The 25,719-nt window shown below is 50.1% G+C and overlaps 9 protein-coding genes across 9 annotated transcripts; 4 read left to right on the top strand and 5 right to left on the bottom strand.

Annotated features, from left to right (window-relative positions):
* Positions 1-503: 503 nt before the first annotated feature.
* On the bottom strand, positions 504-2,190 carry BDV37DRAFT_238713 (glycoside hydrolase family 88/105 protein). The gene has a single exon (XM_032080871.1). It carries the CDS (start codon positions 1,726-1,728, stop codon positions 625-627), a length of 1,104 nt encoding a protein of 367 aa, XP_031945785.1. The 5' UTR covers positions 1,729-2,190; the 3' UTR covers positions 504-624.
* An 80-nt stretch (positions 2,191-2,270) lies between these two features.
* On the top strand, positions 2,271-4,417 carry BDV37DRAFT_173556 (putative 2-ketogluconate transporter). The gene is made up of 5 exons (XM_032079375.1): positions 2,271-2,730; positions 2,802-3,079; positions 3,159-3,677; positions 3,734-3,945; positions 4,004-4,417. Exons 1-5 carry the CDS (start codon positions 2,377-2,379, stop codon positions 4,246-4,248), a joined length of 1,608 nt encoding a protein of 535 aa, XP_031945784.1. The 5' UTR covers positions 2,271-2,376; the 3' UTR covers positions 4,249-4,417.
* BDV37DRAFT_173514 (uncharacterized protein) lies at positions 4,415-5,752 on the bottom strand. Its single transcript, XM_032079374.1, has 2 exons — positions 4,485-5,752; positions 4,415-4,437 (listed from the first exon to the last, which is right to left on the bottom strand). Exon 1 carries the CDS (start codon positions 5,626-5,628, stop codon positions 4,819-4,821), a length of 810 nt encoding a protein of 269 aa, XP_031945783.1. The 5' UTR covers positions 5,629-5,752; the 3' UTR covers positions 4,415-4,437; positions 4,485-4,818.
* A 748-nt stretch (positions 5,753-6,500) lies between these two features.
* On the bottom strand, positions 6,501-7,780 carry BDV37DRAFT_173503 (GNAT family N-acetyltransferase). Its single transcript, XM_032079373.1, has 2 exons — positions 7,241-7,780; positions 6,501-7,163 (listed from the first exon to the last, which is right to left on the bottom strand). Exons 1-2 carry the CDS (start codon positions 7,575-7,577, stop codon positions 6,781-6,783), a joined length of 720 nt encoding a protein of 239 aa, XP_031945782.1. The 5' UTR covers positions 7,578-7,780; the 3' UTR covers positions 6,501-6,780.
* Positions 7,781-8,842: 1,062 nt separating this feature from the next.
* Positions 8,843-9,817, top strand: BDV37DRAFT_278947 (uncharacterized protein; the record flags this gene model as incomplete). The annotated part of the gene is made up of 1 exon (XM_032086202.1): positions 8,843-9,817. The coding sequence occupies one exon, from the start codon at positions 8,843-8,845 to the stop codon at positions 9,815-9,817; it is 975 nt and encodes a 324-aa protein (XP_031945781.1).
* A 2,241-nt stretch (positions 9,818-12,058) lies between these two features.
* On the top strand, positions 12,059-16,284 carry fphA (putative sensor histidine kinase/response regulator). The gene is made up of 2 exons (XM_032079372.1): positions 12,059-15,653; positions 15,709-16,284. The coding sequence occupies exons 1-2, from the start codon at positions 12,177-12,179 to the stop codon at positions 16,015-16,017; spliced, it is 3,786 nt and encodes a 1,261-aa protein (XP_031945780.1). The 5' UTR covers positions 12,059-12,176; the 3' UTR covers positions 16,018-16,284.
* Positions 16,285-17,729: 1,445 nt separating this feature from the next.
* On the bottom strand, positions 17,730-19,099 carry BDV37DRAFT_268475 (RTA1 like protein-domain-containing protein; the record flags this gene model as incomplete). Its single annotated transcript, XM_032084194.1, has 4 exons — positions 17,730-17,760; positions 18,147-18,699; positions 18,762-18,854; positions 18,907-19,099. 4 exons carry the CDS (start codon positions 19,097-19,099, stop codon positions 17,730-17,732), a joined length of 870 nt encoding a protein of 289 aa, XP_031945779.1.
* Positions 19,100-19,920: 821 nt separating this feature from the next.
* On the bottom strand, positions 19,921-22,528 carry BDV37DRAFT_295943 (uncharacterized protein; the record flags this gene model as incomplete). The annotated part of the gene is made up of 11 exons (XM_032089999.1): positions 19,921-20,079; positions 20,133-20,457; positions 20,507-20,976; positions 21,030-21,218; positions 21,265-21,279; positions 21,329-21,594; positions 21,648-21,872; positions 21,968-21,983; positions 22,043-22,312; positions 22,368-22,411; positions 22,465-22,528. The coding sequence occupies 11 exons, from the start codon at positions 22,526-22,528 to the stop codon at positions 19,921-19,923; spliced, it is 2,043 nt and encodes a 680-aa protein (XP_031945778.1).
* A 565-nt stretch (positions 22,529-23,093) lies between these two features.
* On the top strand, positions 23,094-25,605 carry BDV37DRAFT_278942 (fungal specific transcription factor domain-containing protein; the record flags this gene model as incomplete). The annotated part of the gene is made up of 5 exons (XM_032086201.1): positions 23,094-23,218; positions 23,439-23,712; positions 23,766-24,346; positions 24,399-24,569; positions 24,621-25,605. 5 exons carry the CDS (start codon positions 23,094-23,096, stop codon positions 25,603-25,605), a joined length of 2,136 nt encoding a protein of 711 aa, XP_031945777.1.
* Positions 25,606-25,719: the final 114 nt, after the last annotated feature.

Below are 25,719 nucleotides of genomic sequence, written 5' to 3'. Positions count from 1 at the left end.
CTAAGCTGCCGTTAGTCGCCCCCGGCGCCTTCTTAAGTGGTATACAAAATTCAATTCCTTTCAGTTCACCTTCCATGTATCCTGGTGCGTCATTTGAAGATAAGGAATGTGGTTACTTTCTAAAACATACTACTATCTCCTGCAATGTCACATTGTATACGTATTCATTTCTTTCACAACTGAAAATATTTATCGGTACTATATTGAAGTGTTTACATATTAGAGGGAGGGACAATCCTCATTGATAGACAACCAAGTCCGTGGACAACTGAACATGGCTCTGGACATTATGACGCTCTTGATCCTCTTAACACCGGCATTCCTTTCCAGTGCGAATCTACCATTGAATAGGTGGTTAGCTCATCATTCACCGCGCAGATATATGTTATTAACAAAATTTCTCTTTCTTCGTTCTTTATTGTTCCCCTTCTCTTTACATATATACGTTGCTATCATGAAAAAAAATGTAGCAATAGGCTGCTAGACCAATGTCCATCAGGACCATTACATCGACCAAAGCAAGCGAAATTCAGATCAGAAGTCGTTCATTCTGTCCTCATAATCATAAAATCTATATCTATCATGGCACATCTATGTACAAACAATCGGTATACGACTAACCCATCACAGGAACCCACGCAGATGCTCTCCCAGAGCCATGATAGCCATGGCCTGACCATACGGCATAGACGTGAGGGGAATGTCCTTATAGAACTGCAGATTATCTCCCATTCCCGTGCCGAAGCTAGTGTTCTGCAACTCGCCGTCGGCATCCACAGCCCCGACCACCGCCGCAATCGCCTTTTCGGCTACGGGCTTATATTGCGCAGAGATGTACCGCTTGCGCACCGCCTTCAGGATACCATATGCAAATCCGGCAGTGGCAGATGACTCGACATAGGAGTCTGAGTGGTCCAGGAGCGTGTGCCAAGCGCCGGACTCGTTTTGGAGACGCTGGAGCGCCTCGCATTGTGCTTCGAGCGTGTCGATGAGGTGTACCCGAATGGGGTCTGTGGGCTCCAGCTCAAGCAGTTCAATGAATTCTGGGATGACGATGGTAATCCAGCTGTTACCGCGGGCCCATCGCGCCTGCGCGAAGTTGTGGCCGCCGTCTTCGAAGGTCCATCCGTGGTAGAAGAGTCCGGTCTTGGTGTCGAATAGGTATTTGATGTGGAGGAGGAATTGCCGCTTGGCTTCGGCGATGTACTCTGGACGGTTTAGTAGCTTTCCGATCTTTGCAAGAGGCATGACGGTCATCATTAAGGTGTCGTCCCAGAGCTGCTGGTAGTTGTCTGTGAGATAGGTGGCGTGCTGCAGACCGCCGTAGCGCGTCCGAGGCAGGTCGTGCATGGCCCATTCGGCCCAGGCGTCTAGCCAGGGAAGATAGGTGATGTTGCCTGTCTTTTCATAGACGTAGGCCAGGGTCAGGAACACGGCCATGGTGTTGATGTTCTTGGTGGTGCCGCCCTCGGCGAATCGGGCGGCAAACCAGTCTTCAATAATTTTCAATAATTCAGGATCGCCAGTCATTTCGTAGTACTTCCAGATACCGTACAAACCAATGCCGTGCGTCCATTCCCAGCCATGCCAGGACTTGGTATCGATGATGCGACCGTCTGCCAACGGCATGAGAAACCGGCCCGTTTCATCTTTAATGTTAACGAGATTATGGATGAGGCGGTTGACGGTCTCGCGCACCTGCGGGGGGGAAGTATTAGACGACATCATGAAGACCCTTGAAGTGCGACAAGAGAAAATGTGAAATGAGTATCGAGGAAAGCCGGGCAGAGAGTGAACGGACCAGCGCCCTAATAACGCTCACCGAAGCGGATCCACAAGTTGATACGCGGAGAAACTTGTCCGTGGGATGCTTTTAGCTTCGGGTCAACGCCCACCGAGGAGGCGCACTTAATTGCGCCGGTTTCCTTGGCTCTCCGCGCTTATTTGACGAGACGACGACATGGAGCCCAAGCTTCGCGGTGGGCCGACGGCACTTGCCCGGTATTTCTGCTGCGAGCTCGGGTTATTCCTCTCCGCAAAACCTTTTCCCCAGACAAAAATTGCCCATGGGGTGGCCAAAATGCAGAACTGGGGAAAGATAAGCCATGACTCGTTGACCTTGGGGTTAGACCGCCCGTATACTCATCCTCGTGCCGCGGACTGACACCATTAATTTAAAAAAAAAAAAAATAAAATAAAATAGTCATGAGAGATTATACCCATGGACAGTGCTGACAATAAAAGGTCCCAGCAACCCCCCTCCGGGAATTCTCTGGCCCTCCTGACTCTGTCTGCTTCCCATCCTGCGAGTTGATCTCATCAAATCCTGCAGGTGGTGGCTCACGTCTTCATTCTCTCCTTATTGCATATTCCACCATGACAGAGGCAAGACGCTCATCCTCTGGTGACCCTCAGGTCCACGAGGCCACCCCTCCCACCACTGCAATGGACGACCTGAAGAAAGACATCTCTCATGTCGAGCGAGTGCTTTCCCCCAACGACAAAGATGCGGTGGACTATTCCCGTGTCGACAACGAGCTCCAGGAATATGCAAACCGCGGCCGGGTAGAAATCGATGAAGCCACCAGTCGAATGCTGCGACGCAAGATCGATCGCCGCGTGCTGGTGATCATGATCTTAACATATTTCTTACAAGCCCTGGATAAAGGCACAATGTCCTTTGCATCCATCATGGGTATTCGCGAGGATAACAACCTCCACGGCCAGCAGGTATGTATATCTGGACCATGCATGAGAAAGTGGGCACGAGACGGTGATGCTGATATACCTTCCCTTTGCAGTACTCCTGGTTGACAACCTGTATCTACATTGCCGTCCTGATTGTAGAGTATCCAACGAACTGGATTCTCCAACGAGTCCCAATCGCCAAATACCTTGGTATCAATATCATCCTGTGGGGTTCCGTTTTGGCACTCCACGCGGCTTGCCACAACTTTGTCGGTTTAGTCGTCGTGCGTACCCTCTTGGGTATCTTCGAAGCTGTCTGCCAGCCGTCATTCGTGATCCTATCCGGAATGTGGTATAAGCGAGAGGAACAAGCTGCCACAGTCACATATTGGTGGGTAATCCTAAACCATAGATATTGCTCCCCCAGGGAAGCAGCTGGGTTGACTGGTTTGATTTTAACCTTCGCCTAGGTACATGATGAACGGAGGTCAACAAATTGTCGGCGGTCTGCTCGCATACTGCTTTAGCTTGATCGGCAAAGACAAGGCCATCCACTCATGGCAGGCGATTTTCATCGCATACGGGTGCCTTTCAGTACTCTGGGGCTTGTTTGTCCTTTACTGGATGCCCGATTCACCCATGCGAGCCAAGTGCTTCACTGAAGAAGAGAAGCATTTGATGGTCGAGCGTGTCCGTGCCAACCAGACCGGTATGCAAAACAAGCAGTTCCGTAGTTACCAGATGTGGGAAGCCTTCCGTGATCCGCAAATGTGGTGTTACTGTGCCATCCAGGTCTTCACCACACTCCCCACGAGCGGCCTGGGTTCCTTTGCAAACATTATTATCACGGGCTTCAACTTCACCGAGCTGCAGACTCAGCTGTTAGCTATGGTGTTGGGTTTCTACATCATTGTCGTTCTGATGTCGTCCGCATGGTTAGTGAAGAAGACTAACCAGAACCTGCTCATCATGCTGGGCTTTATCATCCCGTATGTTCCATTATCCTGCCCACATCCCTCCTGGCAATATCACTAACATCTGTTAGATCCTTTGTCGGAACCATCGTCCTGATGACAGTCGAAAATAAGAACTTGGCCACAAAGGCCGGTCTCCTCATCAGCTACTACATCACTCTCTCTTTCTGGTCTGCCCAGGGTCTCTGTCTCTCCATGGTCTCCCGGAACATCGCAGGAGCAACCAAAAAGTCCACCGTAGTTGCAGCCACCTTCGTCTCGTGGGCTGTTGGCAACGCCATCGGTAAGCACCCAGTACCCTCTATGAAGGTCCTCAGCGAAGCTAACGCTCGAGTCATCAGGTCCGCAGGTTTTCCTAGCCAAAGACGCGCCCCGCTACTTTATTGCCTTCGGTGTCCATCTAGGATGTTACTCCGCCATGACCTTGGCCGTGATCTTCCTTCGCTTCTACCTGATTGCGCAGAACAAGAAGAAGGAGCGCATGTTGCAGGAGGCTGGAGTTAACCCTGCCACTGCTGACAACCTTGACCACGCTTTCGAGGACCGGACGGACCAGGAGAATCTTCACTTCAGATATATCTATTAGGTCCTGGTCTCCTTGGTTGTTCTGCCACTGGTTGGTATTCGGTGTTTGTATGTTTGATGTATGGAATGAATGAATATACCCTTTTCTCTTGTAATCTTGTGTCAAGTTCCTGGCGTATTGAGACGGCCTTTGCAGATCTTCAGCAGGTCTCCTGCAAGGGGCTCCTTGCGTAAAATTGCTTGACCGATCCTTTTAAAGTTAATCTAGCATATTCATCATCAGGTGTGGGGGCCTACCTCAAGGTTAAATTGTTAATGCAAGGCGCTAAGGTCTGCATGTGATTTACATAGCACAGTAGGTGTAATAGAACTGTTCTGGGTGGTACTTGCGATTGAGTTCAACATCGGGTTGTACAATTTTATGCGATGTACATGGCGAACAAGTTCCAGAATGGAAGACAGGAAATAAATAGACAAAGGGCGTCATCAAACCCGAGAGATATGGTGTTGTAGAAAGCAAAATTTCGCTGCTAAGGTCGTCTCTTTTTTTTTTTTCTTTTTTGTAACACATTTGCCGTGGATGCTGGATTGGTGGCCAAGGTAAATATTCCGCCAATACCTTCTCCAATCTCTACCAAAAGTACCGCCGTTTCTTCTCTTTCTTCTTCGACAGTTCATCTTTCAGCTCTTTGATTTGTTTCTCGAGTGTCTTGCATTGATCTTCGACAATGGATCGCTTATGCCGTGACGACATAAGCTTTTTCTTAGTTTCCTCCAAAGTTTTCTGCGTCCTGTCACGCTCGCTCTCAGCGTTTCGGGCATTTTTCTGTACATCAGCGGCCCGCCGCTTAGCTTTTTCAAGGGCCTCCTCCAGCTGAGTCTTCTCCTTTTGCGCCTTCAGATTCGAGGCTTTTGTGTGCTTCTGAAGCAAGGTATCCTTCTTCGTGAGCATTGCCGCCTGGCACTCCGCTTTTTTGTTCAGGGTCTGGACTTGATTTTGCATCTCACTGAGCTGTTTTTGCAGCGTTTCCTGATGGCGTGCGATATCCTTCTCTTGAGCCGAACGGCTCTGCGACTCTTCAAGAGCTATGCGTAATGCATCTCGTTCCGCATTAGAAGCTTTTAATTCTCGCTCCAGATGGTCGATGCGGGCCTGCCAGCCACTTATTTGCCTGGCGTCGTTACGGTCCTTTTGGAGCAACAGGTTTAGGCGATTCATATCACGGTTTAGGGAGCTCCCGATGAGTTGGACGCGGTCTTCAAGGTCATCCTCGACCCATTCGGTATCCTCATAGACATGAGGCCTATGAGCACGTTCGCTCCGTTTCTCCCGGCCGAATTCTGCTTCAAAACGGTCCTTGTGGACGGCCATGAGCGATGACGGCAGGAGGGCCGCTGCGGATGACTGGGGGGAGTCGGGAGGGGTATCAGGAGACATCATATGCGGGTAACAACTCTGCGGTCGGAGAATCTGGTCTGCTCTTCGTCTGATTAGATCTCGCACATCTCCAAAAGTTCGTTCACCAGATATACCTAGCTAATGTATTTAGCTCGTGCGACTGTACTTAGAACTCGAGTCGCATTGGCAGCGCTAAAAGTGAAAGTCAAAGTTAATTGTCGAGTATCGTGTGGGGAAACAATCACACAGAGGGTTCTTAAGGTAGTACAAAATGAGGGTGCGCATTGCTGATGGTGGGTGATATATCGCCAGCTGGCGATGTAGATGTAAAACGGTTATTCGTCACTTGGCATCCACTCCCGTCGCGCCACGGAAACTGGTGTGGACGGTTCTTCCTGACGGCCACGATGGTTTATGGGGGCACCTGGGACTTCAGTTCATGTTTCATGTTCCCAGCCATGCCCAATGACAAATTTCCGACCGTCGGTCGCTTCCATAAAATCACACCGCACATTCAACCGAAGGAGTCGTTCAGGGCTGATACCACGTCAAGCCCGTCCGAAGAGCAGTGCATTCACCAACAACACCAGTATGTCATCAAAACTCTATCACTGTTGCCTAATACGATGCTTTAGTCATAAGTCCACAGAGGGTCGTCACAGATGCCCGAAACTGCTGTTCATGGGCGCACCATGTTGTCCAAGATGTTGGCTTGAGTCTATAAGGTGATAAAACTCCGAAAGTCTTTTTTCTAACACCTTATGCTTCCAAGTTTAAGGAGCCGCACAAGTGATGCTTGCGACAATTTGGGCCCAACTGCGACGGTCTCCCGAGCAGACCTGCGTCTCAGTCCTGTTGTTCACGTAGTGCCGTACCCATACCGCGCTCATGGCCATGTAACCGTGGCCTTCTGTCACTGAAGCATGTCACTGGCCATTGGCGTTATCCCTTGAATTTTTGGTCAATGATTGAATATTCCGGCTTCAGCAAAGACGCCTAAGGCCTCGCGAGTAAACACGACCGCAACTCCCGTGTTGATTGCAAACCAAGAAATGATAAGTAAAAGGGAGCCGACAAAAAATGCATTCCACTCTATAATTCTTAGTTCAAAGCAGAAATGCCATGCATGGACACCATGAAATCCAGAAAAGCCCACATCAAAGGTTATACATCATGGTGGATATTGTATTGTCATCAAGGGTGCGCCACCCGAGAAGGTCGCCACAGCATCGCTGTCAGGGCAACCCCCTCCACCAATGGCACTTCATTGACTACCTGAAACCCAAGGGACTGGTATAGAGAGGTTCCTTTGGCACTAGCTTCGAGACCAACAGGGGTTCCGTCCCACGTGGCATGTTCGAGGCCCCATTCAACGAGCCTACGACCGATCCCCTGTCGCTGGTACGCCGGGTGAACCGCCAGTGTGGACAGGAACCAAAGCTCGGGAAAGTCGTCGTACGGAAAACATTCAATGGTTAAAGCATTGTACCGAGCCAAACGAGATACATCTACGCTTCGGTCAGGGTACAGTCGAGTCACGAAATGTTCGCTCGCATTTCCAAGCAGTTCCTGTACGCCTACAGTTCTTAGTAAAGGTACACACATCCCATAGTGCACTTAACCGGATTAAAGGAGCCGAGGTATTGCTACTCACGAGCCCACCAACCACTATTCGAGGTCTCCTTCCACTGTTTGGTGGACTCTTCCGCTGTGTCCCCGATACGCTCCCAGACACAATAGCCAAGGATAGGACATGAGTCTGCATCCATTGAGCGTTCAGCTACCGCAACGATGACCACCCACCCGGGCGATGTCAACTTCGCCCGTAGCCGTCGCAGAAAACTTTGACGATAGTCCGAGTAATATTCCCTACGCCGAGGGCAAAGAAAGGCAAAAAGCTCGTCGTCCAACATGGACTGTGCGGCGACTTCCGCGATGGCTGGAAGGTCTTGCGACACTGCCGGTCGCAAATGGACTTCGGTGAGAGTCATGACGTGAAAACTTAATTCATACAATATGTGTGGGAGTAGAAGTTCCAATGTGGAGTGTGGAGATGGTCTCCAAGTTGATACTGAGTGTCTCTGCTGGGGATTGGAAGTTTACTAGTATGCCCAAAAATGTACTAGTCCTAGGCACGGGGCCTAGACCTTTCGGGTATATTCGCTGTAACTCGTATTTTACACGCATATCAGAGGCTCTGAACAGTAGCGGCGTACAACAAGGTAAGGAGTCAACATGAGCCAAGAGTCCGTCTCCAAGGGGCCATACTTGTTTTGGTAAAGTTCAGCCCGGTCGCCACCGCATCACATGATTGAAATCAACGGACAGAAGGACGCCGAAAGGCAACGAATGAACCCCGATGAGTCTGAGCCAAGTTATGAAGTCAATTTGAAAGTCAAACTCAGTCCTGCCGACGTACTTATGTAATTGTTGGAGAGAAAGATCCTTAAGCCATCGTGACAAGAACTGTTAGTCAGTCGTTGCATATGTAGTTAACTAGTAATAATTAACTACATGTAAGTAACTATGTGCTGTATCGGACGAGAGGACAAAGGGTCAAAGACTCCTCAGATTTCAGGCTCTGAATCTCCGAGCGGCCGGGGAAATCATGTGGCACTAAACCTTAGCTGCACGCTAGCCCAATTTTAGTGTTAGTGTCGTGCATATTTCCCCCATTATTTGCCGAAACCCCATCCGTTCACTTCCATTCTATCCATTCCACTCTCTCACTCTGGTACTCACTCTCTCTCTCTTTTCTCTTCAACCACCAGGCTCGTGGGGACTTCCGACAAGACACCTCCTCCACCAAGATCTCCACTGTTTCAGATCACCCCATCCTCCCATCATTCAGGTCCATTCCCTTTTTGTTTCGTAATCATTCTTCTCCTACGTTCTTTTAGATTTGCCTAGTGTGTGTATATATTTGCGAATTCCTATTCCTCCATGGCCTCTTCCCTCTGAATACCTTGTGGACCAACGAACATATTCCGCTGGATATAGTTGTGCCGGATCGCCTATACCAGTTCTACCATTCGCGTGTGTCTTGTCGCCACCGTATATATTTTACCACGAGACAAAGCCCGGTTCGATTCACGAAGCGTTTCCAAGATCATACTGGATCTCATTAATACAGATCGCAAAGTCGGGCATGACTGAATATGGCGCCAAGTGTTGTCGCCCACTGCCGCTCGAAAGATAAAAAGAATCGGTTTGACGTTGATCTCCTTTGATCGCGAAAGGGCCACACCCCGGCGTCATGGGAGACTCGCTGTCGCAGGTGCCCGAGGGCCTCATTGGTGGCTATCAAGGGGGCCTGGCGGTGAAAATTCTGATGGTTGTCTTTAGCTCAATCGCTCTGTATAACGCCATCGAGCTCATCATTTTAATTTTCCTCGTCTTCAATCATTATGCAGGGCTGTACTTCTGGGCGATGCTATTGTCCAATGTGCTCGGTGTCATCCCACATGCCATCGGCTTTTTGCTGGAGTTTTTTGCGAAAGGGCCACTTTGGCTCGCGGTCACCCTTGCCACGATCGGTTTCTACTTCATGGTTCCCGGTCAATCGGTCGTCCTCTATTCTCGACTTCACTTGGTCGTACAGAATCACAAGGTTCTGCGGCAAGTTCGGTACATGATCATCTTCAACACCATAGTTTTGCTGATTCCAACGACCGTCCTCACCTATTCCACTATCTATGTGCGCACCGAACCCATAATCCGCGGCTATAATGTGATGGAACGCATGCAATTGGCTTGGTTTTGTGCGCAGGAGATCTTGATCTCTTGTATATATATCTGGGAGACGACCAACCTTCTGCGGCTGCGCCCGGACAAAGACCCCGGCCGGCGGAAGATCATGTATGAGCTGATTACGATCAACGTCATCATCGTACTCCTAGATGTGGCGCTTCTGGTGTTGGAATATGTCGGGTTGTACGCTCTTCAGACCACACTTAAAGCTGCCGTCTACAGTGTCAAGCTGAAGTTGGAATTCGCCGTGCTGCGAAAGCTTGTCTTACTCGTCAATACTCGGCCCTCGGACACAAGCTCCACCGACCACGAGGAATATCCTAATTTCGTGAATCCGGAGCAACTGACGGGTGATATCACGCATGCGGCACCCGTCCGCGCCCGGACTCGCTCTCGGTATCCGTGGAGCGCCATCTCAATGGACAGCTTGGACCGATCGGAGCGCCGAGAATATTCTTCCGAGACTACACGCCCGCCCTAACTCTGCCACTACGCTAGTTCCCCATCGTATCCATCCACTCTTTGCCTCCCGATCATATACAATATCGAGCGGGCGGCTCACCCGAACCCGGTTGACGTGGCCGTTCCAACACTTTTCTTCCACATACGCTGCGGTGAGGCTTTTGCCAAGGCTGCATAACGGCGGATCACGGCCCTATGAGGTTTCAGATTCCCCGGTCACCGCTCTATCGGGCCAGCGCGGTTCCTCATTGCATATACATCACTTCCTCTGTCATCATATTTTGGAAGGTCACGTGCGGGGGAAACTGCACACTCACCTCGTCTGTTGATCAGATCGGGTTTTACCCAGTCACTTGAAGAGACTGTGCACATAGTACGCTCGATGAAAGATCAAGGTATATACCAAAGAATTGCCACCAATTTTGGTCCACAGGGCGTTGTGTATATTAATGTATTTGCGGATTGTTCATATCGAAGACGCGAAAGGATGTCATCCATCGTCATAAGGGTTCCAGGGAACAGGAGAGATTAGACTGCATAGGAAGAAGGGGGTGGCGAACCGACACAGCAGCCACATAGGACCCTGTTGAGGTCTCCACGTAAGCTGTTTGTCGACTCTATACGTGGCGGAGACTCAGCCGTGACTGGTTAACAATATGTCTGCCTTGTGGGATTTCCACACAAAGATAGGAACCCGAATATGTACTATAAACATTCACATGAAAATATCTTGCATTTATGGACTGGGCCAGAACCGTTTACTCAAGGATTGTCTTCGCGCTCGTCCAGAAATGGATGTCGACCGTTAACTTCTAGCCAGGAAAATTCTTTGGATTGCGCCAGCAGTGTGCTTGAACAGCTTGTAGTGTAGATATATATCTTTGATATTTCAGGATCTGGTAGAGAGTGACTTCCGTAACAGGGAAGATAGGGAGTTTCCTTGTTCATCTGTACGATCCGTGCAGCATGATACGTCTTTCCTTCCTGCGATCATTGCCTGCAGTACTCAATCAGCACTACTACTAGTACTGTGGATGTGGATGGTGTACCTATATAAAGGTTGGATCCGGGACCACTGAAAGCTTTGACCAAGTCAAACGGTAAGGGTTAAGCGAACGGTAGTCAATGCCGCCAATCAGAAGTGGCCATTCTGTCGTCGATCCGAGCTCGTGGAAATCACGTGGACAGAGGAGATGACACATCAGCCGCGGAACGAAGGCAGATTAATGCAGCAGAACTAAGAGAGGAAGGTGGAGTGCGCCCAGAAAGCTCAGGATAGGTACACAATGGACCCGAGCTGTTGGTTTCACTGTTTTGCATTCTTTTGTGACAGCGGAAATGACGTCACGGACCCGGACTTCCCTATAGCACAATGGCCTGATTGTACATAGTACTTCAACAAGTTCCAAGTATGGCTCCAATTTCATTCCCTGGATAACTGGCTGCTCATATCAATTAGTCAGGGGCTTACCATCCTACCACGGAATGGAGACGGGTATGGGGGGGAAGAAACTACTACCTAATCACTCCAAACAATGACAGAGCAAAGGTAAAAAAACTCAATATATCGAAGGATCCAAGCTAGGACGGAGGACGGAGGACCGGTACCACCTATGATGTGGACGCATGACTAAATGGAATTATTTTCCCTTGCGACTAGTGAGGAGCGGGTTTAGTGGATGATTTATCGTGGGGTTCTCGATCTCGATTTTTTTTTGGTCCTCGCATTTGGAGGGGTCGACCCAAACATGGCACTGGATTGGTTAGTGCCAACTTCTCGCCCTGAAGCAGTGACCGCCTAGCTGAATGAAGGAAATATTGCCGTCGATCCGTCAGATAGTACCGAGGACTCACTGTAACTCTTCTCTCTTGCCTACTCCAATCTTCGCTACCCGACTTTCACCTGCTTCTTTTTTTTTCTCCCTCCCCCTCCATTTCATTTTAATCTCTGTGTGAACACGGTCGAATCCTCCCGTTTTCTCGTATTCTGGAATTCTGGAACTGACCCCGGGAGAATCTTTGTTTATAACTCCCTCTTCTTCCTCACGGTATGGTGCTTCTCATCCCTCCCTTGGTGGGTGTTGCCACTAACCGAGATAATTCCATTAGTCCTCCTCCCCCAACCCATTCCATCCGACGCATGCGCCATCGATCTTGTGATCCCTGTATTATTTTTACGACCGATCAATTCTGCATCATCAGCCCCATCTTTCCCCATCACCGCTCTGGACATATTCGTGGTGGAAGACGGATCCCGTTAAACGTCACCAATTTGCTGCTGTCGCCCGTTGGGGATCTTCGCCCATGCCACGATAACACGATTAGCGACAGATTGTGATCGAGTTTGGCTTGGTCGACTCCAGTCGAGAGACGTTGAAATGGAATCCAACACTGCCTCCGCACCCACGGTAAAGCAAGGTTCTGGCGAGGATGCCTCTGAGATTGCGCGGATGGTCCAGGAGGTACCGGTTACCGACGTTTCAGCAAAGCATGTATCAGAGAACGAGTTCAGTCCCGGCGCTGCCGAACGAGTATATCCAATTCGGTCAATGGTCTTCGTTGACCCCTCGTCGACTCCTGCGTCATCCGACGATCCGATTTCACCAGTGAGGGGAGCCAGGCAATATTCGATAATCGATTCGCGAACATGGGATGAACTGCAGTCACAACGCAAGCCGGATACAGAAATCGTAGCGGCTCCAATTGAGGCGGTTCAACTGCCCACGGAAGCACCGGGCTCCGGGAGCGAAACCCTTGTCCAGAGCCCCGCCACCCCCGCAAACGCGTCGCTCGAGAGCCCCGCGGAGACAAAAGAAACATCGGACTTGGTTACCACTCGATTTAAGCACGTTGAAACGGACGATGGCCACGCTGTTCTCACCGGCAGGACGGTGGATTCTTTTCGGGCCTGCGAAGATGAGCCTATTCACATCCCCGGCGCAATTCAAACCTTTGGTGCGATGATGGCCCTGCGCGAGGAGTCGGAAGGAAAACTAGTAGTTCGCGTGGTCAGTGAGAACTCAGAAAGTATCCTAGGGTACTCACCCCACAGTCTCTTTGCACTGGAAAACTTTTGTGACATCCTCGATGAGGACCAGTCGGAAAACTTATTGGATCATGTTGACTTCATCCGTGATGAGGGGTACGATCCCAGCGCCGATGGCCCCGAAGTGTTCGTTATGTCCATCACCAGTCCGGCGGGCCAAGCAGTGCGGCTCTGGTGCGCCATTCATGTCAATCCCGCCAATCCGGGCCTCATCATCTGCGAGTTCGAACTGGAGGATGATCGCGTTAATCCCATCAGCGGCTCCAGCGGGCCGTCCCCTTCGGTGCCAGTTGATACCCTGGGTGCTGAATTTACTCCGGAACAATTCGCGGAAAGCACCATCAACATCAGCCAGCCATTACGGTTGCTGCGGAACGCGCGCAGGCGAAAGGGCGAAGCCGCCGCAATGGAGGTTTTCAGCATTGTTAGCCAGGTTCAGGAACAGATGAATCGCGCCGAAACATTGGATCTGCTGCTTAACACCACTGTGGGGATCGTTAAAGAGCTGACAGGATTTCACCGAATCCTGATCTACCAGTTTGATAGCCAGTGTAACGGCGTTGTGGTGGCCGAGTTGGTTGATCCGAGGGTCACTGTAGACCTTTATAAGGGTTTACATTTCCCCGCGTCCGATATTCCCAGACAAGCTCGAGATCTATACCGAATCAATCGTGTCCGCTTGCTCTACGACCGCGAGCAAGTGACCGCACGCTTGGTTTGCCGCACCGTGGAAGATTTGGAGCGACCCTTAGATATGACACATGCGTACTTGCGTGCCATGTCACCCATCCACTTGAAATACTTGGCTAACATGGAAGTGCGTGCCTCGATGTCCATTAGCATCAACGGCCCCAGGGAACTGTGGGGATTAATCTCTTGCCATACCTACGACACTGGTATGAGAGTCTCGTTCCCACTCCGAAAGATGTGTCGATTGATCGGAGAAACACTGTCGCGCAACATTGAGCGTCTCTCATATGCATCGCGTCTTCAGGCCCGCAAACTGATCAACACCGTCCCAACTGACGCCAATCCGTCCGGGTATATCGTTGCTTCGTCCGACGATTTACTTAAGCTGTTTGATGCCGATTTTGGTGCCCTATCGATCCGCGATGAGACTAAGATCTTGGGTGGGTCAAGTCATCAAGAAATGCTGGCTTTGTTGGAATATCTTCGAATGCGCCGGATTAACTCTGTGCTCGCGTCGCACAACATTAGGAAAGATTTCACGGACCTCAAATACCCCCCCGGGTTCAAATGTATTTCTGGATTGCTCTACGTTCCTCTCTCCGCTGATGGCATGGATTTCATGGCGTTTTTCCGGCGGGGCCGACTGACTGAAATCAAGTGGGGTGGCAATCCCTATGAACAGAAGGAGAAGATCGGCAGGCTGGAACCGAGACAGAGCTTTCAGATTTGGAAAGAAACTGTCCTGGATCAGTCTCGAGAGTGGACGGACTCCGACGTGGACACCGCTGCCATTTTATGTCTGGTGTATGGCAAGTTCATCAAAGTGTGGCGCCAGAACGAGGAAGCCATGCAGGGCTCGCAGTTGACCAAGCTTCTTCTCGCAAACTCCGCCCATGAGGTGCGGACTCCCTTAAATGCGGTCGTTAATTATCTGGAGATCGCACTAGAAGGTGCGCTGGATAAGGAAACCAGGGACAATCTCACTAAGTCGTACTCCGCGTCGAAGTCATTGATTTACGTTATTAACGACCTACTCGACCTGACAAACACGGAAAAGGGCCAGGATCTCATTAAGGACGAGCCCTTCGACCTTGGGGTGACGTTCAAGGAAGCGACTGGCATGTTTGAGAGCGAAGTGGAACGGAAAGGGATCAACTATACCGTTTTGCTACATCCTGGCATCCCGCAAACAGTTATTGGAGACCAAAGACGTGTGCGGCAGGCCATGTCCAATCTTATCTCGAATGCTATTCAGCATACATCGGGTGGCGATATTACCGTCGAACTCTGGCGCCAGCCGGGCCGTACAGAGGATGGATCTGCAACAATCCAAATCGCAGTCCTTGACACGGGATCGGGCATCTCTCAAGCTCGTCTTGAGACCTTGTTTCAGGAGCTCGAACAGGTCTCTGCAGAGAGTGATAACCGTGGCCTGGATGAAGGTGGCCGGGTTAATTTACGCGAAGTCGTGGATGAGACAGAAAAGCAGGTTCTGGGATTGGGGCTGGCAACCGTCTCTCGCGTCGTACGTAATATGCAAGGGCAGCTCAGCGTCCGATCGGAGGAAGGCAAAGGGAGCCGGTTCCAGATCACATTGAATTTCCCTCTGCCGGCCGATGCCGCCTCTGCCAAAGACGAGTCCGAAGTCCCTGTTCACAACATTGTACCGACCCCCCCGTTACAGTCGAAAGAAGAATTCGTATTGGTTGATACCCGCTCCGAGGGACGTAGCTATGGCGGAAGTGACACCAACAGCGAGAGTGGGAAGACCACACAGAAACCTCCCACGTCACAGCCAAGCCTGGATGAAGAATCTAAACATCACCCAGAGATCGACGGCCAACCAACACAGGCACCTGTAGCAGCTGACCAGTCCCCAGAGGCAAAGACGGAGTCCACATCGCCGACCAAAGAGTCTCCCTCCCAACCCGACCTGTCTCCTTTGCCTAATACCTTCCATGTCCTTGTTGCGGAAGATGACCCGATCAATAGCAAAATTATCCAGAAACGACTGACCAAACTCCGCCACACTGTACGTCTAACCGTTAATGGCGAAGAATGTGCAAGCGCCTACCGTGCGGACCCTGCTCAGTTTGATGCGGTCTTGATGGACATTCAGGTAGGTGTTGTTTCCCCCATGCTCCCCTTAAACAGCGCTAACTAGTCGTGCATAGATGCCAATTGTCGATGGTATCGGGTCCACTATAATGATCCGCCAATTTGAGCAGGAAACCCCGCCAGATACACTCTCAAGACTTTCTAGATTGAACGGCCGAATACCCATCTTCGCCGTCTCGGCTTCGCTTCTTGAAAAGGACGCAGAAAAATATATTTCTGCAGGTTTTGATGGTTGGATCATGAAGCCAATCAACTTTGAACGATTGAACACCCTCCTTGCCGGCCTCCGCGACGATGATATCCGCAACAGCGCTACCTACCAACCCGGTAAATGGGAGAACGGTGGCTGGTTTCACGGGCGCTAACAGCCCTGATCTCTCTGATGACCCAACTTCTATGATTTATTGAACTGACGAAAAGCTGTCCCTCTGGTTTCGCCGACACCGGCGATGAGCGTTGTGTTAGCATTTGATCAACGTTTTTGGTGGCATGAGTATCCGTTGGTTAGGGAGAATGCCCTCAGTTCTATGTATTTCACATCTGCATTCATGTTATATATATACCCCATCAATCGATTTAGTTCTACAGAATGAACTGGATGTTTATATTGGTCGAGATTCTCTATTATCCTTCAGCGCAAACATGATAGTCGTTCCAGGTGTGGATCCATAACGTCGAGCTCTAGCCTTCCACGCCCAGATATAAGTTCTCATAGTTGCTGAGCCAAGTACCTAAATGTAAAGAGTGTCTAATCTAAACATACACTACCGATTTTCAACACCCAAAACACCCAAGTCAAACAAACCCAGCAATAACCTCCCCAACCCCCACCAGCCCCGGCATCAACTCCTCCCCGTCAAACCGCAAAGACATATCCAAGAACCTCCTCGCAGATAGGAACGCCTCTCCACTCTGCCAGGAATGACACTTCCCAGGCTCAACCTGCAACTCGACCTCGACACCATCCTCCCTCGCACAGTCCACAAACCTCACAATATCATGCACGAAAATCTCATCCGCACCAGCAGACACCCACGTCCGAGCCGGGAGAACACGCACCCAAGAGCCTCTTTCCATAGACCGGGCAGTGAAATCCCCAAACGGAGAGATCAACCTGGTATCAGCGCGTAGAAGCTCTTTCCCAACCCGCTGGAGGAAAGTCCTCGATATGAAATCCCTTTTCTCAAGGACGGGTATCGCGGGAGACGAAAGAGAGAGATCGAGCCAGGGACTTAGGAGGATCAAGGATCCCGGTCGTGGATACCCCTCTCCTATGTTCCCCTTCTTCTTATTCTCCTTGTCCAGAGAAAATCCCCCAGCAAGAACAACTAAGAACGACAACGCAAGATGGCCCCCCGCAGACTCACCCACCAAACACACCTTCTCTGCCCTCACGCCTACCTCCGCAATAAGATACTCGTACGCTGCAAGACACTCGCGTATCTGTCTCGGAAACGCCCCGTTACTTACCAACGTATAATCCAGCGTAAAGACACAGACGCGAATCCCCTTCTTCTCCAATACCTCAGCGAGGAAAAGTAACCCTGGGAGTGTATCCCCGGGATGGCCTAGGGCATACCCGCTCCCGCGCAGGTGGTAGATGACCAGGTCTGCGTGTTTGGGGTCGATGGGCGGTGTTGAGCGGAGGCCGCGGGATAACCAGTACCCTGTGAAACCGGGTCTTTGGACTCGGTGGAAGAGGTGAGGTTTGAGGGGGCTGTAGCGGGGTGAGAGGAGGGTTTTGGAACCAGTTCTGTTGGGGAGGGTGTTGTGGATTGCTAGGGGGAGGGTTTCGAAGGATCTTTTGTTTGGTTGGGGTTGTTAGCTTGGTGTGAGTTAGGATGAAGTGTGGGTTATGTTATGAAAGAGAGAGAGAGAGAGAGAGAGAGAGGGTATGTTTACTCTCGTGTAAGAGACCGGGCAAGGTCTTTTAAAAACGGTGGGCGGCTTGTGGTTCCCGTGAGATGGTATAGCGTCGTTTCGAAGATAGTCCACGGGATGCGGATGAGGAGGAATGTTGTTAGGGCTATTATGTCCCGGACTCTGATCTGGGGTGGTGGGTTGGGGTCTTGCGTGGTCATTTCTTGTGTGGTGGTTTTGGGATTTTTCTCTTGGGGACGAGCTTGTGAGGTATAGAGCAGCATATCTATCTTCGGATTTAAGACATGTGGATCGCTAACGGCTCGGGATCTACAGTCTCCGATGCTCGGGATGTTGTGATACACGCGATCGACTCGGGTTGTTTCAAGTGGTTTATCCGAGATGGGGGAAGGGTGGGTGTCGATCATGGGTAAATGTTTCGTGTCATGATCTGCGGTGTAAGACCTGGGATGGCGGAGTTTTTATTATAAGAGTGAAGGATGCTAGGGAGGAATCGGAATGAACAGGGTGAGAAATAGCATTGCTATCTAAATTCTATATAAAAGTCGCGCTGTAAGAGACACTGGCACATCAGATATCCTCATTCTCACCAGGCCGGGTTAAAGAAACCCACGAATCCTTCTTTCTGGACTCTTGCTCCGTCGGCAGGAACCAATAAGGATGAAAGATGTTGAACACAACAACAGCAAGCACCATAGTGATTCCATCCAGACCAATGAAGAACCGCTCCCGTGTGATCAGATATCCCGTCCAGCCTTGCAACAACTCGATCGTGCGGTAGATGCTTCGGACGTAGATGCATACTACGGAGAACGTCGTTGCCAACACCAACAGGCGCATTCGCGGGGTGAACCGGGCACGGAGTTGCGGGCGACGACACCGAATGAGAAAGTCGATACCGCAGAAGGCAAACGCTGTGATGGCGGCCATCTGGAATACAATACCGGCCACCATTGTGTTGGTCCCTGGGGCAGTGTCCCCGTTGACTTCGCCTGCTGCGGAAGAGGCCATTCCACCACCCACTGCTTGAACGACCAACGAGACTATATCACAAGTGCAAAATATCCAGAGATACCAGCTGGGGCGAAGAATAGAACTTTCTGGGCCCAGCAGTGCGATGAGTTGGCCGAGAAGGACATATATTCCGGCGGTGAAGAATGTCGGGCCTTAGAAAAGAGACCATTTGTCAGACAGCATTTGTTGGGGATATATTGTGCACAGGGCATACCGATAATTAGTGTTGATATTTGCATCAGGAAGGCGTCAGTTTGATATGGACACTCTGCTGACCACGTCCGTGCTGCCCACCCTAAAACCTCCGCTGCAATAAATCAGTGTACGACCTCAGTCACCTGTTTAGACCCAAAACATACTCAAGCATCCTATGGCAAATAGTAAGCACCACCACTTCTTGGACCAAAACGATTGTGCTGTGTGGGCCACCATGGATGTCCCAAACAGCACACAAAAGGCAATGCCTGCCGCTAGTGATGGTTGGTACCCGTATGCCGGTTCGACTCCCTCTACTAAGGCATGGCAACCTTCGTGCAGATAATCTTTAATCATTGGTAGCTATGTGTAGGCCAACACGATGTGGTTGGTTTCAGTGAGCAGTCAGAGCACGCTTGTCCTCGCAAAGGGAAGAATGGTATAAGTATGCATGAATGGAGAAGTGGACGGATGAAAGACTACGTCCAAAGGTGATAATGAACTAGTTAACAGAGCCCTTTTCCGTGTCCAAATAGGCACCAAGTGATCGAACTGGTTCCATAGTATGCCACTATTCGATAGGTTTTTAGAGTGTGGACCGACCACCGAGCTCCGACGTGGTCTTGGCGGATGAGGTCCGAAGACCGATGTTTGAAACTCGTAGGCAACGCAACCAAATTGTCTGAAAATTCGAATTAAGTGACTATGTGTCAGTGATGACGCAAGCCCTGATGGACCTTGTGGTATGCTTGACTTTTATAACAGTCGTGATGTAACGTTTCGTTCTGGACATTTTGGTATACCATCCACGCCTTCAATATGCCGACCTTTCCACGCCCACCCTCCAGCATCTGCAGGTCTCAAAATAAATCCCTTTTAAGCAATTAAGAAGGTGCATCACTAAAAGCGCAGCCCTCTTCTGCCAGTGCCGCCATATATGCTACCGCGTACCGACAGATCGGGCCCTCGAAAAGGGCTTATGTCTTCATCGTAACAGATACAAACTGTATCAGGGACCGATAGGCGAAGCGCTCCAATGTGTTCCTAGGTAATTCATTCGATACAGTCACCTGGGCTGGCTTGTTTGTTCTGGCAAACATTAGGCACCCATGCTTTGATGTTTTGAAAAACACCCCGATGAATACACTGGAGCCGTAAAGAATGGCAGGCTATCGGGTTCAGAAAGGTAGATTCTGGTCAAACGGAATGGAAGTTCCGAACAGGTCCGTTACGTCGAACCCAGTCAGAGACCCATCCCCGGCATCCAAGTCGTCGATAGCAGGAAAGAACAACGGAAGAGTGTCTGGGCTGGCCAAGGGCGGTCGGTAGTCATGCGTCTGAGAGCCAAAGTAAGCACTGCAGTGGTTTAACCTCACGTCAGAACACTTACCTCATTTCCTAGAAAAGGCACGGCTGAAGGAGGGCTATCATCTTGCCTGCTCAGCGGATCATTGGCCGCATTGGTCGGCACTGGGATGTTACTTCTATCATTCCCTTCCGCGCGATAAGTGCGGACGAAATTCCGAGCAATATATGCAAACTCTGCAAGCACAGAGCTTGGTAGTGAACCGCCGGTAGCATACTCGAGCCTACTAAAGTGGCCCCCAGCTACTTCCAGCAGAGCAAGGTTGCTAGCCGTTTCTGGGTGCGTTGGGTTGTGAATAACGAGGTCGAAGAGGATAAATAACGCTGATAAGGGTAGATGAGCAAGAATGCTGCGCACTAGGTCAGTTAAATTCACCCCCATGGGTGTAGGATACGTACTAAACTGGTGTGTAAGCCTCCATGTCAATATACCGCAGTAACTCGATGATAGATCGCGCCGCTTGCATGATAGCCTTTCTGGCGGCTACCTGCCGAGGGCCATCGGAATACCGTCCCAGGTGCAAGGTTAAGCGGCACAGCGCGATACACGCATTATGGTAATAAAAATGGGTCTGCAGAGCAATAAATGTCTCACAGGAGCCGTGGAACGATTGTGCCCGGAAAGGCTCCCCGGGCCGAAAGGTTATCGGTATAGATTGCCGCCACCGTTCGAGTAGGCTGTTCATGGTGTCTATCTTCCGGTAGTAAGATGCCTCTGTATTCCACGTTGCACTAATTGAAAATAGAGACTCGTATGCTCTTGATAGAAAGCGAGCAAGACCAGCAGCTGCAGTCAGCCAATTATAGTCACCAAACACAGACTCCGGAATGGTAGGAACTGGGCATCCTATGTCGGAGTCCATAATCACCTATAGTACAAAGAGTAAGTAGACGTGCGGACGACACTTTGCATTGTACTTACCGAGGTGTTGCCGTGATGGAAAGAAAGCATTTTCTCCAAGGCGTAAATGACCCAGAAAGTTCGATATCGGGTGTGTTTGTCTGCTGCATCTGACGCTGCGTTCAATCTCATACGCTGTGCTACACAAGCAGCCTGCTTGATGAAAAGAGAGTCCAGGTGCATGTAAGAAAAGTTGAGTGCAAAGATTGCCTAAGTTTATCAGTTCTGCACCATAAAGCATGTGAATGGTACGTACCATTGCAGTGATTGCCTGTAGCATTGTTAGTTAACCCCATCCACGGCCGTGTAAGCTACCATACCTGTAATCCACCCAGGCATTCGGCTCCGATAAATATGTCGGAAGCAAATCCCAAGGCTACTTGGTAGAGCTTCCAGCTGTTCCCCTTTCCAGGCTCGAAGGAACCGCCATCATGGTACTGGCAACCCAAAGCCAGGACGGTATGATACAAGGCAGACCAGTGGATATCGCCTGCAATATCCGCAGCTAAACTGGCGCTCGATATTCTTTGTTCAAATTTTACTGGATCAAGAAACGGGTAGACCGGATGAATCTGGCTGAAATATGCTTCCAATTGTCAGAGATTATGCCACGGTTCCGAAATGGGGCCAGTCTCGTACAGTTAACATAAAGCCTCATCGTAGCCTCCTCCACTACAGGTAAGTTTTCGGGTTTCTGCCATAGTTTGTCGGTGGCCGGTCCCTTCTGTTCATGGTGACGTTCATAGCGATCATTCACCACGGCGGAAATTCGATTCAGTAGGCACTCAACTCCGGTATGGCCCAAGCGATTAGTAAGTGCCCTTATGCGACTTTCAGAAAAGTACCCGATACTTGCACTCCCAACTTCAAAGAAACCGTTAGCAGATTAGGTCTTGCGATACGCAGCACGGGCAGTAGTACAAAGACCACGAGAAGAGCGTAAAGAACGTTGAACATACTGTAGCTATCATGATGCTATGCACCGCAAGTTAGATGACTAGTTGGTAAGGATTTCTACTTTAAGAACCTCATACCGTGACAATCGTCTCCAGGTAGCGAGTCCTCCCGGGGACGCGATGGTCTTCGATGAGCTGGTCCACGTAGAGAGGTAATGGATCAGGAGAATCTTGTGCTAGAATACTTTGAGTACCCGTGGATAGATCACACTCGTCTAGCTTAGACAGATACTCGGGGGAGCCAATATCATCCGCCTTGTCGCGAGAAGGAGTCACGCTCGGGGAGAGATTGGCAGTATCCCGAAACTTTCTTCGGTATGCTTGAAACACGCATTTGTCACCTCGTTTCTAATTCAGATACATCAGGACCTCGTATCATATTATAGAACTGGGAGTCAGTTACCTGGCAGTTCTGGCATTTTGCATCGGGACCGCTTCCTTTTGGCTCTAACGGATCCTGTGCGTTAGTAGCGAGCCCTACGCGTATCGTTAGGTCTTACTTAGACAGCGGACTTTGCGTGACCTGCATTGATTGCAGGTCGACGATAACCTCTGGCGTAGCATCTCGGAGTGAAGCCTTGTACTCTTGTGTAGATGAATGGACTAAGGAAAGTGAAGGACATTGTATTGCTTAGTCACTTGTCTTATGCGGATGAGTCATATCATGCATAACCTCTGGTTCACAATTCGTGCATAATTATCCATAGCAGAGGATGTGCGCAGAACGAGTGTATCAGTAGTTTAGAAGGGAAGGAAATCAGTGAAATACTTGAACATGACCTGGCCTAATCAGTTCAATAAAATTGGTTGTATTTTTTGGGCCAGAGTAGATTTATTATGAATGGGGTTCGTGGTTGGAAGAAGTAGAACCTGAGCTCATTGTATGCTTGAAATTTATATTTATGGACGGGTATAAGCTCTTCGTACACAAATAAGCCTATAGTAATCTTTAGAAAAGTAGTCCATACACACGAGGTATCCATCACCAAATCTACCCCCAAGTTCGTAGGTTAAATCCATTGCAGAGGGCTAAGTGACTACTGAATGCAAACCATCACCCACTCATCGCAATGACTTGCCGGAGCGATGACCATTTGCCGATCCTCTCGGCTAAGTGTCCAGCGGCAAAATGGCTCCTCAGCTCCACGCTCCACTCTTGGTCAATCGACGATCGGTAATGGATTCCCCGGCTGCAATTCGACGCAGGAGACGTCGTCGCGTAGCGGAGGAGAATCGCAAGAGGTCCATCAGAGCGTACGTATTCTAATTCTTGCCATGTTTGCTCCTGGGGTATGACTTAAACCGATTATGTCTTAGTTGCGACCGTTGTAAGGCGCGAAAGAGCAAATGTGTTGAATCAAATCCTGGCAGATGCCAGCGGTGCGTCGTTAATAATCTGCCCTGCAACTTCCAACGGTAGGTGCACGAGAAGGGGAAAATGTCAAGACCAAACCCACATTCTTACTTCGGATAGACCGATATCCCCTCCGCTTCAGGGAGATGGCTCGACAAGGTCAGCTCAAGATGCAGCACCAACGAATACTGGGAAGGCTGCCGCACAGGGCGCCTTGCGTAATCATAGCTCGCCAGCCCCAGCGCCGGTTCTGTCTCCACGACTTGCTAGTAATGTTCTTGCAGGAGAGGCTGCCGGGGGCTCATGGCCCAATGTGCTCTCCCGACTTCGAGAGGCTTTCTGCTTGGACCCGCAAGGAGGTCCAGAAGAACAGCGCATGGCTGTAGGTCAGGCTGTAAGTCAAGCCAACTTGTGTATAGGGTACCGACAACTCACAGAGTGCAGCAGATGAGCCATCCTACACCACTCCACCACGCGGAGCTGGATCGTCTAGAATCGGCGGTGCATGCCTTCCCTCCGCATTCAATCGCCTCTTTTCTCTTATCAGTCCTCATCAAACATGCTACCGACACATTCTTTTACGTAGATCAAGCCGAATTCGCGTCGGAAATTCATCAGTTCTATACTGACCCAACCTCACCGTTGAGGTCAGACTCGACTTTTGTCTGTCTCGCGATGGCAACCTTCGCGCTGGCAAGCCAATGGACGACATTGGAGAAACCAGAGGGACACCAGACAAGCGGTGGTCTGGAAAGGAGTGATCTAGGTAGGGTATTCTTCGATCACGCTCGAATGCTGATACCGGACATTATCGAGCGGCCGTGTCTACGGTCAGTTCAGGCTCCCTTTGTATTGGGCGTATACCTACTGCCTGCGAGTGCAATTGGGTCTTCATACGTCTACCTTGGTTTGGCTTTACGGAAAGCACTGGCGTTAGATCTCCATCAAGACATAGATGACCAAAAAACGAACGAACGCGAGATTGAGGTCCGCCGTCGATTATGGTGGTCACTTTACTCATTGGAACGGTTAGTAGCCTTCGTTGCAACAATGTCCACTGCTCCTCTAATTGTATGATAGGTGTACTACGGTCAAGTTGAATCGACCGCGTTCCATCAGCGCTGACACCATCACGACGCCTATCCCATCATTCCTTCCAGCGCTAGACCACTCCCAGAAATTCGATAATCTCAGGTTCCAACTTGCGTATATGCAGTTGGTCAAAATTTTAGATCGTATTTCCGATCCTGAGTAGGTCAAACCCTTCTTCTATCAAGGGAACCAATATGCTAATTCGCGCAGGCTGGGGGACACCGGTGACGAGCATGCGCTCCATGCCAGATATGAATCGGAGCTCAAAGAATGGAAAATGGCCCTACCTGTAGAGTTCAAGCTTCAGGACATTGACCCCCAAGACTCGAGATATCGCGCTGTATTCCATCTCTACCTTCACTACTACTATGCATGGATTACCATAGGGAAGGCGTCTCTTGTATCAGTCGTGCGAGCAAAGCTCCGCTCCTGTGATACCAAGTCTCAGCCCCCCCAAATCAGCCATATGACCAGAAACCAATCGAGACTCTGTGCAAAGGCAGCCCGGAAACTTCTTGGGCTGTTCGAAACCATGAGCATGTCACACAAAATCACTCGATTTTCCTTTACCGACTTTCAAGGTTGCAGCATCGCAACGATTATCACCTTACTCGATGGGATCCCCGAACGTGATTCGGGGTACGAGGCATGGGTGACGTTTGGTCTGGAGCACCTACGACAGATGGCTATCGGGAACACAACGGCAAAAATGGGTGTCCGGTTTGTCGAAGCAATTCAGTTGATTACCAACGAAGCGCGGGAGAAAGTCACTCGGTCAGCATGTACATCTGAGAGAACACCACAAGGCAACAGTGGCGTAGCTTCGACATCTGAATACTCTCAGTGGGCCACATGGCTCACACAACAGGAACAGGCTCAAGGATTGAGTGACAGGACGTCTTCGTTATCTATGGTGCCCGAAGCCATGACACCACTCTCGCAAGTCGGGCAGTGGCCATCTTCACACAATACTACAGGCCTGAGGCCAGCATGGGCTGCTACCGAGCGGCATATGTATTCTCCAACCTTGTTTCCAATGCAGAATCTTACGCAAGAGTCAGAAGCATATCCAGAGGCACAGGATGCCGACTATGAATTCCTCCCTATGCTACATCATGATGAGCAAACCCTTTTGATGGAGCTAACGGGCCTTGGTGTGCTGGACGTTTCTGGGTTATCGAACCCACTCGAATGATTTTAAAAGGCAAACCCTGTGTGGTAATCATAGCTACTATAGTTCTTTTATTTTCTTTTTCTTTTCTTGATCCCCGTACAGGATAGCCTTTTAGAGAATAAACGATTAAGGTAG

Source organism: Aspergillus pseudonomiae (genome assembly GCF_009193645.1).
Source record: "Aspergillus pseudonomiae strain CBS 119388 unplaced genomic scaffold BDV37scaffold_6, whole genome shotgun sequence".
In the NCBI taxonomy this organism is placed as follows: Eukaryota; Fungi; Ascomycota; class Eurotiomycetes; order Eurotiales; family Aspergillaceae; genus Aspergillus; species Aspergillus pseudonomiae.
This window is presented reverse-complemented; position numbering and strand designations above follow the sequence as displayed.